Source organism: Melitaea cinxia, chromosome 1, assembly GCF_905220565.1.
Source record: "Melitaea cinxia chromosome 1, ilMelCinx1.1, whole genome shotgun sequence".
Classification (NCBI taxonomy): Eukaryota; Metazoa; Arthropoda; class Insecta; order Lepidoptera; family Nymphalidae; genus Melitaea; species Melitaea cinxia.
In genome coordinates this window covers 1,353,044-1,365,910 of record NC_059394.1, presented here as the reverse complement: position 1 = coordinate 1,365,910, position 12,867 = coordinate 1,353,044, and the positions used below count along the sequence as shown (strand labels likewise).

Genomic DNA, 12,867 nt, shown 5'->3' with positions numbered 1-12,867 from the left:
CGCGTAAAGAAGTTTGACTTCAAAAAAAATATGTACCTAGCGCTATCAGTCGACTGTTACTTATAACACAAGCAATAATTCCTTAGCTTAGGAACAGACGACCGTGTATTAAAAAAAAAACTTAAACTTACCTTACTCAAAATCTGTACCTTTTATGTTGTTACGTAACTTGAAAAAAAAAAAGCAAAAGTTGACAACTTGTTCAGCGAAAGCGTACTTACGATTTATATTTAGTTACGATATGTATACTGTCTTACTAACTCCTGTTCAGAGGTCATCGTGTTACAAGCCGCGAATGCTTTTCCTTTGTGTTAACTTACCGGATATTGTTGCAAAAAGAATCCTACTTGCACATCAACGACAGCGTAATGTTGTGCAAGCATTCAGTTAACAATTTTTTTGTTTTATTTAATTATTTATTTATTTAAAGGATCGCTTACAGATGACGCAAGGTCGTTCACGCAGTTGGCAGTGACCCTACTTTCCGCTCCAGTAATAATCATTAGGTATCGATTACGTAATATGTACATTTTTAAATATGTATATATTTTTTTATATAAAGGGAATAAAATAGAACAAGAATGTTAAAACTTTTTTTTTACTGTAGTAAACAGGCATTTCTTTGGTTTGTTATATTATATGTATTACTAAATAATATACCCAGTGAAAACTCCTCTAAACCGCTTAAATCTTGATAGATAATATTTTAGGAACTAAATTGATACCAACTTATATTATCAAATAATTAGTAAGTAATTAATTTAATTGTCTTATATTTATAAAAATATATCAACCAACTTATTACATAAAGCTAAGAGACGACGCCTTAAAACTTAAAAAAAAAACTCCTTCAAGCCCTCTGCTTCATAACCTTCGTTGTCATGACAACCGCACTATTGACAAAATGTGTCATCTTCGAAGACACAGTAAAAAAATAAAAATTTCTTCATACTTAAAAATATAGAAAAAAGCAAGTAAAAATGAAGTTGCTTAAATTTCATCTTAGATATTATCCCCCGGGAATAATTCTGGAGTACTTGCAAAAGGGGATTGTTAAAAACAAAGATATTGACCTCTTAGATCTAAACTCCAAGTAAGTCGTGATATATGTTTACTACTAAACATATAATTAATGTTTCCAATTAATTAATTATTCCTTTTTTGTTACTTGGGACCTTCAAAATGAATATAAATTTATTTAACAACCGTCATTTTAAAGTTAGATAGGTTAAGGGTATTTTTTTTTTTTTTTTGTAACGAAATTATGTCGATAAACGGTCAAATTTTGTGCTTAGATAATTCGACGGTTCTTAATCCAAAGCCTTACCTAAATAAATACTTGTAGCAAAAATACTTATTATTGTGACGGTATCATAATATAATTTGTTTAGTATTAAGTTTTTATTTTTATTTTTTATTTCATTTTAAATATGTTAAGTTTGGAAGTATGTTTAAATAAACGAATCAGTAGGTAAGATAAGATAAGAAATTAATTAATTACGTACGTAATAAAATTAAAAGTGGTATTTGTTTTTTTCAGTAGATAGGTTCGAGAAATTAAGAATAAAATAATAATAATCATCATCATCATCACATCAGCCTATCGCAGTCCACTACTGGACGTAGCCTCCACAAGTTCGAGCCAAAAATGGCATGAACTCATGCGTTTTGCCCATAGTCACCACGCTGGGCAGGCGGGTTGGTTACCGCAGGGCTGGCTTTGTGGCACCGAAGACGCTGCAGCCCGTCTTCGGCCTGTGTATTTCAAAGCCAGAAGTTGGATGGTTATCCCGCCATAGGTCGGCTTTTTAAGTTCCAAGGTAGTAGTGGAACTGTGTTATCCTTTAATCGCGTCTTACGACAACCACGGAAAGAGAGGGGGTGGATATATTCTTTAATGCCGTAACCACACAGCATATAAAATAATACTGTTTATTAACTTGTAGTCTTGTATGTTGTTTCCAATTTACGTTATTACAGAAATAATTCAGACATAGTTATTGAACCCAACTCGTTATCTTGTTTATTAAAAATTCTTGTTATATTTCATTGACAACTTACTTCCTTACTACTTAACTAAAAGATTGATCCCTGAGTAAATGTAATTACGTCTATATATTAAGTTGAACTACTTAACGCTACCTAAATTAGCTATAATAAACCATTTTATATATTCCAGTTCTGATACAAAAGAAATAGCGCAAAAACTTTACCAGCGTGAGCTGCTAATCACGGAAGATGTTCGTGAGCAGCTGGAACAGTGTCTAGACACGCTGAAGAAGAGGATAGAACACGAGGGACCGACGGGGAAACGTTTCTACATCTACAAAACCCTGCAGACGCATGTGCTGCCGTTGACAAATGTTTGCTTCGACAAAAATGGCACCAGGTTGAACTGTATACAAATTACCTTAAGGCATCTGGTATATTGTTGAACTAAACTAAGCTTGAAGATGAATAAGAGTTTAAAATTTAATTGATCATTTGAAAGAAAGAAACAAAAATAGTGTGCTTTAGACCATACGACTAAAGTACCTAAAACTTCTGCACAATAGGCCTGCACAATAAGCCTGCACTGTATCTTGGATATACGAAACGTAACCGACTATGAGAGAAAGAGAGAAACAAAATGTGTACCCGAACCTCTCTCTCTTGCTCCGTTCACTCCGCCCGATCACACTTTTCGTAACACTCTCGTCACGCATTCACCAGCTTACTCTCCAATCCAAGCGTGCGTAAAGAACCTTAACTTCAAAAATCTTTTTTACCCTGCTAAGGAGCTTCGAATATTTCTTCTATACTGTAACTTGGATGAAAGTCGCGTTGCTTTATAATACCTATTTATCTAAAATATACTCACGTAGGCACTAATTGTCATGTCTGTTACATCAACGCAGATGTATCTCGGGCAGTTACGACAGAACTTGCAAGGTGTGGGACGTGGAGTCGGGCAAGGAGCTGAAATCTCTGACGGGCCACCAGAATGTAGTGTACTCGGTTGGCTTTAATTTTCCAGCTTGGTATGTTTTGGTGCTTATTCTTTATGATAAAATTGATTTTTTTATTATACTTCCCCGAAAAGTCCGGTAAGCGGTTACCGTAGCCCATAGACGCCAGCAACACCAGAAAAAAAAAACAAAAATTGCAAAGGTGTTGCCCAGTTGCGAATTTTAAGGTTGAGCGCCCCGGGTCGTTTTAAAGCAGTGTATGTGTTACGGATGTCAAATTTAATTTTTAATTATAAACACTGGTAAACTGGTATTGTTTTTTTTTTACGTGTCACGCTTTAGTCTGTATATTTCCCACTGCTGGGCCTTTTTCCCCATGTAGGAGAAAGATCAGAGCTTAATCCACCACACTGCTCCAGCGCGTATCGAAGGATATATTACCTACTACGAGTAACGATCGCTATCAGGTGTACATGATAACAACCGCAACCGACGGATTAACGTGCTCTCCGAGGCACGGTGGGGCGACCCACAAGGACTGCACAAACACCCAGACCATGGTAAACACCTGTATCGCCAATACAAATGTTTGTCATATGCGGGGATCGAACCCGCAACCGCCAGACCCAGAGCAACAACCACAAACCAGTGCTGTGACCGTTGCGCCAACGCGTCGTTGGTTTTCTTCAATGCAATGTTATACATACGAGTACATATTCTACATAGTTTGTTTTTGAAAGATTATTATCGATTGTCATCTGATTTCAATAAACCATAAGGGCAAGTCAGACTATTAGACTAAAATAATCAATTTTTCTAACAAAAGTGCACGATAATTTCTTCTTGTTTATGATAACAACCCAGACCGACCACTGTACGTGGTCACTGTTCCACTGTAGTCATAATCAGTATTAACGAAACCTTCATAAAAACTGTAATGTGCAGAGATTTCTATTCTATTCTATTCTATTCAATAAAATAAACATAATAATTTCGTAGTGAGACATAAAATGGACAATTTGTATCTATTTTTCTGTTTTATGCTACGCTGTTATTCTTGTGATAGTTTCTGTACCAACCTCCAAATAAATAAAACATATTTCATTCATTATTCGTTAACTGATAATGAATTGTCAGTGATCGTGTAATAACGGGTTCGTTCGACAAGACGGCGAAGGTATGGGAGCCGGGGACAGGGGAGTGTCTCGCGACCCTGTGGGGGCACGGTGGAGAGGTGGTCGCGGCTCAGTTCAGTCCTAAGGGCGAGCATGTGGCCACCGGCTCCATGGACCACCTTGCTAAGCTGTATGATTCCGCAACTGGTAAGAATATATGGATAGATGAGAATTTGACGATAGGTCAGGTCAGCGTTGAGAACTACTGGATGTTTCTCGTGTTCTAGATGTTTCTGTTTGTGTTGTGTTTTTCTAAAATACACGCATAGGAGTACATTCTATTAGACCTGTGTGCGGTGCTTATTTGTTTTTCTTGATATTTTTATGTATGTAGGTAGTATGATAACATTTAAGCAAAGCACGTAAGTAATGTTTATTTCGTTTATTTTCAAAATTGTTTTAGGTACAATATTGTAATTTACGATTTAATTCTCTTATCCTATATTACTACAGTATTGTTTAAAATAATAATAAAATTTGTATTTATAAAATAATGTGTAACAAATATAGCTGTACTACATAAACAAAGATATTAACAGGTTAAATGTATTTTACAATACATACTATGATTATTTATTCTGTACTTTAATCGTCTAAAATTCTAGATGAACCTTGTATCACCTAAAACTGGTCACCTATGAATAAGGGCTCTTGTCAATAAATCCTAGTGATAAGATATAGCCTACGACAGCCAATAACTCAACGGAATGAATGAATGATACAGCCTATAATATTACCCTTCATCTATGAGTGGGCTTTCTGACATATGAAGGTTTAATTTTTAAATTCATTCCAATATTACCGATACCAAGGAACAAACTGTAGTGCCTTAAAAAAACGAGTGTGCTTTAGACCACACGATTGAAGTAGAACTTCTGCACAATAGGCCTGCTCTGTGTCTTAGATGTACAAAACGTAACTGGCTATGAGAGAAAGTGAGGAAGAACTTGGTCCGTTCTCTTCGTCCGATACACTTTTCGTAACGCTCTCGTCACGCATTCACCAGTTTACTCCCAAAATCAAGCGTGCGTAAAGAAGTTACACTTCAATAAATAAATAAACAAGTTTAGTTAAAGAATATTTTAAAAAGACCCTTGTGACCAGGTACTGAGATCAAGACATATTCCGGTCATACAGCAGAGGTCATAGCGCTACAGTTTGATCCCAACGAAGGCCACAGACTCATAACTGGATCGTTCGATGGAACGATATCGCTCTGGGATACGAGAGTTCAGGAGTAAGTTATCTAAAAAAACAATAAAGTATTAAGTAATAACAAAAAAGTGTGTGTGTGTGTGTGTGTGTGTGTGTGTGTGTGTTGCCTCCGACGCACGACTGTAGTTTACTCCTCCAGATCGAGTGTCTAAATAAGCACAAAAAAAGGCTAAGAAAAAGATTAATACCATATCAAATGGTAAATAAACAAATCAAATAACACCATCTCCGATAGATGGCGTTATTAGAAAAGGTCGTAACGAGGTAATTCGTTCAGTAGATTATACTCTTCAAATTTTTTTTCATACCGCTGGCCTTATATGAAAATCGAGTAAACTTCAATAAAAATAAACGCAAATGTATTTTAAGGCGTTATTGCTATATTTTTAAATCAGGTGCTACTTGATTCAGAAATAAACACTAGAAATATCTGCATCATGGTTTGTTATTTTTATTATATAGAAAAACAGGGACACTGGCTTATCGCTAAATTTAGATGATGCCAAAATTTAAGCTTAGAAAGGATTTGAAAAAAAATATCTGAAAAATGGTGGGTTTGTTACTTATATATGGAATGGATACAATGGAACTTTGTTTTTCTATAGTTATTGTTAGAAGTATAATTTTTTTTAACGATGATTTATTTATTTTTAAAAGTTAGTGCATGTCTTGTGGTCTAATTCAAGGGAGATCGGACTAATAATTTTTAAATTATCCCTAATTATATGTACAGTATTATACCTACTTATCGATGTAAATTAAACACATTTTTTTATGTGAGATTTATCGATGTAAATTGAACGTGTTTTTTTTTGAGAACAAACCACATATCTTTATCGTAAAGAACAAACCATATCGCCTTACCTTATCACAACTTCCAGACCAAGGTCTCCTAAAGAATGGTATAAAGGCGTGTTTTAAAGGTAAGTATCGTTTGTTTGTTAAAGACGTGTGTCGGTGCTGCGAGGGCACGAAGGCGAGATCTCGAACGTTCAGTTCAACTGGGACAGCTCGCTGGTGGGCTCCGCGTCGCTGGACGGCAGCGCGCGCCTGTGGGACGCGAGGAGCAGCGCCTGCCTCGCCACTGTGGCGTCGCATACTGACGAGGTACGTGTATATATACCTATACTAGCTGACCCCACAAACGTTGTTTTGCTATGTATGTTATTAACCCCCTTAATCTCCCCCCTCCCTAACTTAGGGGTATGAGAAATAGATGTTGGCGGATTCTCAGACCTATCCGATATGCACACAAAATTTCATAAAAATCGGTCCAGCCGTTTCGGAAGAGTAATTTGACTAACATTGTGACACGAGAATTTTACATATAGGATATATTAGTCTTTACTGTACACCAGATACGATTAACATAATAATAAAAAGAAGAGTACAAGAGGCAGCCTTATCGCTTAAACAGCGATCTCATCCAGATATTGTTGTATGGTATTGCGTTGGCGCAGTTTGTGGTGGCCCTGCTTTCTGTTCCGCGGGTTCGATTCCCGCATGAGTCTAAGTGTAATATGTGTATTTAAATATTTATATATGTATTATTTCTATGCATGTTTATCAAAAATAAATATATATTTAGCTATAGTAGTCAGCTGTTAACGTTGTTAGTAGTAACTGGTAACATAGGAACAGACGACCGCATGTGTATGTTTTAAGATATATTTATTTATATTGGATTGCTCTGTTTGTATTGTATTGCGTTATACAATAAGGCTTACATCAGCTACCTACACAGATCATCTTAGTTCTCATATTACCTACAGACTCTCCAGATCAGTGCGACAGATTCTCCGACATCTTGATAATAATCTAGTCAATAACCACATAGGAGAATACACGCGACGCTCTTATTACTTGGATCTCATGTCGCTGTGGTCAAGTACGGTAAAAACGTATTCATGGTTGGCAAACGTTCATGTGCGGCTGTGATCACCTAAAATTGAGAACCCTATTATTATTATCTATTTACTACCATTTTTTTAAAACGAGTGTGCTTTAAACCACACGACAGAAGTGAAACATCTTCAGTTGCCCCTACGGTAATGTATGAAACGTAACTCTCTCTCCTTCTATCTTCACTAACTTATATTTCCCTCACAACTTTCGTTCACCTCCTGAATACACTTTTCATAATGCTCTTGTCACGAATTTACCAGCTTACATCCCTAAGTCAAGCGTGCGTAAAAAAGTTTTGCTTCAAAAGTATTAAAATTACTACAGGTATTGGACATATGCTTCGACTGGGCGGGTCAGCGCATGGCGACATCCTCGAGTGATTGTTCCGCGCGAGTGTACGACGTGCGATCAGATTTCAAGGAGCTGGCCGTCATGAAGGGTCACAGGGAAGAAGTGTCTAAGGTTCTATACTTATAATATAATTTTTAGGTAGTCGATAGATGACGACGTTTTCTAATAATTATTTGATTCGATTTACCATTTGATATATATTATTAATCATTTTCTTAGACTAGTAAGCCTTTTTGTGCCTATTTAGACAGTCAATCAGAAGGAGTAAACTCCAGTCGTGCGTCGGAGCTTACAAACACACTTTTTATTTTATCTTCACATAAATTTGTAGCAGTGTAACAAAACAAATAATTTCAAAAATATAATTCATTCCTTTAGTTTCTTCTTCATGGATACGATGTCTTCTAATATCGACTTTTTATTCACAGGTGTGCTTCAGTCCAGCGGGAGGTTGTCTGCTGACCGCCTCCGCTGATCGAAGTGCCAGGGTCTGGAACACAACGACTGGAAACTGTGTTCAGGTAGCCTTCGACACTGTCTTTAATAATAGCTTGATATGTGCCGTTTGTACTATGTGGCTACGGTACTAAAGAATTTAGCCACCCCCTCTCTTCCCGTGGGTGTCGTAAGAGACGACTAAGGGATAACACAGTTCCGCTACCACCTTGGAACTTAAAAAGCCGACCGGTAGCGGGATAACCATCCAGTTGCTGGCTTTGAAATACACAGGCCGAAGACGGGCAGCAGCGTCTTCGGTGCGACAAAACCAGCCCTGCAGTCACCAACCCGCCTGCCCAGCGTGGTGACTATGGGCAAAACACATAAGTTCACGTTATTTTTGGCGTAAACTTGTGGAGGCCTATGTCCAGCAGTGGACTGTATAGGCTGTAATGATGTGCCGTTTGTCATTTTTTTTAAAGCCCTGATATGAACGATTTTCCCTCGATTTTTTTTTGTGTTAAATTTGAAAAAATAATTATAAAGAATATAGTCTTTTTGTTTAGAAATATCTTGTGTAAAAACTTAAAGGCTTGTGATATTTTTTTTTATTTACTCGCAAGAATTTATAATTCAACTTTTTACTGTAATGCGTTTCGCCTTATAAAAGCAATCGACATAAAAATCATTTCAGAAGATTCTAGATCATTTTATTCAGTACAATGTATCTGTTCAATGTTTGGTCACCAGGTTTTGTCTGGACATCAAGGTGAGATATTCTCTTGCGCGTACTCGTACGCTGGAGATGCCATCATCACCGCCTCCAAGGACAATACCTGCAGGATCTGGAGATGACTTGACTGGTGGTTCTAAATGAATGATTCAAAAAAAATTACCAACATTTAAAATATCCTTAGAATAATGACTAACTTTTTTAGCTAACGTATACTGAACACAGTAAGGTTATGTGAAATCTTGTGTTTTATTTAGATCTACAATCCATAGCAAAATCAATTCGTTACATTTGTATCATACATAGAAAGATGGTCTATAATTCGCCTAGAAAGATGCCTCAATCGAAAATTCGACGCATGGTTTAGGCTTTTGGGACCTATTTTGGGACAATAATAATAATCGATTTTGTATTATTGGTTAATACATCAGTGCCCAAAAACTTTCATTATAAGGGCCATAGTGGTTTGTTGTTATATTATTTTTAATATATCGGTTAAAATTTTGTTTACTTAATAAATTTTACGATATTTGCCATTGTTTTTCATTTTCGTAATCAGCTTTAAAGTTCCGAAATCCTTCTAATTGAGCAGATGTTCAGGAGTAATAATTGTGTTTGCTCGCCAACGAAAAAAAAACCGACTTCAATTACATCGACGAGTAATACAACGTAGATCTACGAAAAAATAGTCAAGTAACTACGCGTTATCAAAGATTACTCAAAAAGTAGTTATCAGATCTCGATAAAATTTAAATGTGACCACATGATAAACATCCGCTTTCGATAAAATTAAAAATTATCAAAATCGGTACACCCAGTAAAAAGTTATTGCAGATTTTCGAGAGTTTCCCTCGATTTCTCTGAGATCCCATCATCAGATCCTGGTTGCCTTATCATGATACTAAACTAGGGATATTTCCTTTCCAACAAAAAAAGAAATATCAAAATCGGTACATCCAGTGGAAAGTTATGCGGTATAATAACTACGTAGGTCGACGAAAAAAGTGTCAAGTAAAAACGCATTATTAGATATAACTCGAAAAGTAGTTGTTAGATCTCAAATAAATTTAAATGGGACCAATTGACACACACCACCTTTCCATTAAAAAGAAATTGTCGAAATCGGTCCACCCGGTCAAAAGTTTCGATTTAACATACATAAAAAAATATAGTCGAATTGAGAACCTCCTCCTTTTTTGGAAGTCGGTTAAGAAGTAACCACAAGTAACACAGCGAAACATCAGATTGTGTTGTGTGCGAACATTTACCTAAACACGGTAAAGTAATTGTTTGCTATCTTCAAGCTTAAATTTTCCCGTTATTTTGTGAGAGTTATCACAATAGATCATATTTTAAAAATAATTGTTATTATTTTTAAAGTATGACGTTGAGGAGTGCGACAGGGAGCGGAGGTCAATTGAAGATAACTCGCGTACAGTCATGAGAAACTAATACATAATTATGTTCTTTAAATAAACCATCGGCAAGAAATTGACAACTATACTTTTCTGTTAGACAATGTTGATGATGTTACGTTACTTCATACTGTTTGTTTTTTTTTTAAGTTGCGCTTCAACAAAATAATAATAAATAAATGAAATCTTTCTTTTTAAAATAATTATTATCATTTTTTACTATGAAAGACAACTTATCAAGAACTAACTACATCTATTTTCTGATGTTTAGTTATGGCATTTTTGTTACGCTACGCATCCGCCTGTAATATCCCACAACTGGGCATAGGCCTTTACCCATGTAGGAGAAGGATCAGAGCTTAATCCACCACGCTGCTCCAATGCGGGTTGACGGATTTTTGTTCAAAAAAGGCACAAATTATAAAATATACCATACACAGGAAAGAACATTAATTATTACATTAATTGCCAATGCGAAATATTATAATGTTTAAGATGAGTTGTTAATCAATATAAATAAAAAGGAATCGCCGATATATACGTACACGTGTAACTTCCGAACGACTTTGTTATTGTAAGGATAGGGTATGTAAGAAAGAAAATAAATAAAAGTCGAAAAATTCATGAAAAAATGAAGAAAAGTAGTTTGTAATGATTTATCAAAGTTTACCATTAAATCATGATGACGATCACACGGGTATCGACTACTCTTTCATATCTCAAGATGTATTTTTCCTTTTTTTCTTAACGTAAAATTTAACATCCTTTGAAAGTTTTTGCCAAACTCGTTCCTAACAGATCCCAATACAAAAGGAACTCGTTTGGTGCATTAAAGACTATAGATCTTTCTGAAGATATTTTTTTATATCACTAGGTAAGCGATTACCGTAGCTTATGGACGCCAGCAACATCAGAGGCATCGCAAGCGCGTTGCCGACCGAATCCCCAATCCCCCTTAGGAGCTCTGGTCACCTTACTCACCAACAGGAACATAATACTGGTTGAAAACAGTATTATTTAGCTGTGATCTTCTGTAAGGTCGAAGTACTACCCCAGTCGGGCTGCTCCAGATTTTGAGCAGGAAATTCCTGCTGTGCCCTACCTCAGTTAGATTTAGAAGGTAAGTGTAATAAGTTCATTAATAAACTGTAATTCTTGAAATCGGGAATCGATAAAAATAATGTGTGATGTAAATGTGATTAAGTACAACTTTTTGTATCAAACGACCTCTTTGTTTCAATATATTTTAGATGTTCAACCTTTATGGTACCTATAATACTTTAAAATTAGAGTCTGTTCTGAACACACTCTTAGCTAACGGTAAGCTAATACTAGTCATACATAAGTTACATTACCTATAAAGTATTCATTCTTCTAAACTTCAATATATACAAGAAGATGCTAAGGTGTACCTATAAATTTCATGCCACATACCTCAGTAAATCAGTGCGATGAGATTTTTAACAGATTAATTTTAGAATTAAATAAGTTGATTACTACAACATTAGTTGTCAATAGAGAAGATGGCTGGTCATTATTACCTACTTGGGATCTCATTATAAAAATAATTAAGCCAAAAACCTAGCATGATTACGAATTAAAGAGGCAGTTAGCACTTTCTGCGTAGTGAGGACTAATTAAAATATTGATGTAATATACAATAACTTTGTAACGTTAGGAAGTCTGACACCTCAGTCCTCCCGTGGCCATGGTTGCTGTAGATTATCCGAAACGTTGGGCATCTAAAAAACTAATAAATCGCGATAAAAACCGAAAAAATTGTGTTATTGTAACAGTAGTTATGCCAAATATGTGGAGCTGAATGACCAACAACAAACATGATATTGGTTTTCTACGTCTAACAATAGTCAGTGACCATGGAAGTTAAAAAAAAATATATACTAAAATATTCACAAGTTTACTGATTCAAAATCTACTATAAATCATATATGTTTAAAATAATTTACATGATTTAAAGATGGGTAACAATGGGTTTTTGTAATCATTTTTATTTCACACTTGGCAATCTTTTTATGTGCTGTTTATTTACCCATTTCTGCGATTTGTGCTAAATACGAATATAATATATATAAAGCAAAAAGAATATTTGAAAAATACTTATCGTAAAGATACGTCAACATAATTTCATCACTCATCATCATCACTTCAGCCTATCGAAGTCCAGTGCTTGACATAGGTCTCCACAAGTTCGCGTCAAAAATGGCGTGAACTCATATGTGTTGCCCATAGTCGTGGTAACTAGTGGCAGGCGGTTTGGTGACCGCAGGGCTGACTTTGTCGCACAGAAGACGCTGCTGCCTTTCTTCGGCCTGTGTATTTCAAAAGCCAGCAGTTAGATGGTTATCCCGCCATCGGTCGGCTTTTTAAGTTCCAAGGAGATAGTGGAACTGTGTTATCCCTTAGTGGCCTCTTATGACTCCTAAAAGAAGAGAGGTGTGTGGCCATTTTCTTTACTGCCGTAACCACACAACATAATTTATGTTGTCTTAAATTCCACTTCCTCTCGGTGGAAGGAATCTTACCCACCAACCACACAGTGGCGATTTAAGCAAAATTAAATCCGGGACTGGATTATGTTCCAAATCTTTGTGTTTAATTACAAGCCTAATAGGCTAGACCCTAATAGGGTCTAACAACTCTATCTGATAATGAGTTTCTAACTTTGC

General features: G+C 35.9%; 1 protein-coding gene across 1 annotated transcript; it reads left to right on the top strand.

Annotated features, from left to right (window-relative positions):
• Positions 1-980: 980 nt before the first annotated feature.
• Positions 981-8,890, top strand: LOC123664492 (dynein assembly factor with WDR repeat domains 1). Its single transcript, XM_045599063.1, has 9 exons — positions 981-1,093; positions 2,180-2,389; positions 2,898-3,020; positions 4,086-4,270; positions 5,228-5,360; positions 6,286-6,445; positions 7,568-7,705; positions 8,023-8,115; positions 8,783-8,890. Exons 1-9 carry the CDS (start codon positions 981-983, stop codon positions 8,885-8,887), a joined length of 1,260 nt encoding a protein of 419 aa, XP_045455019.1. The 3' UTR covers positions 8,888-8,890.
• Positions 8,891-12,867: the final 3,977 nt, after the last annotated feature.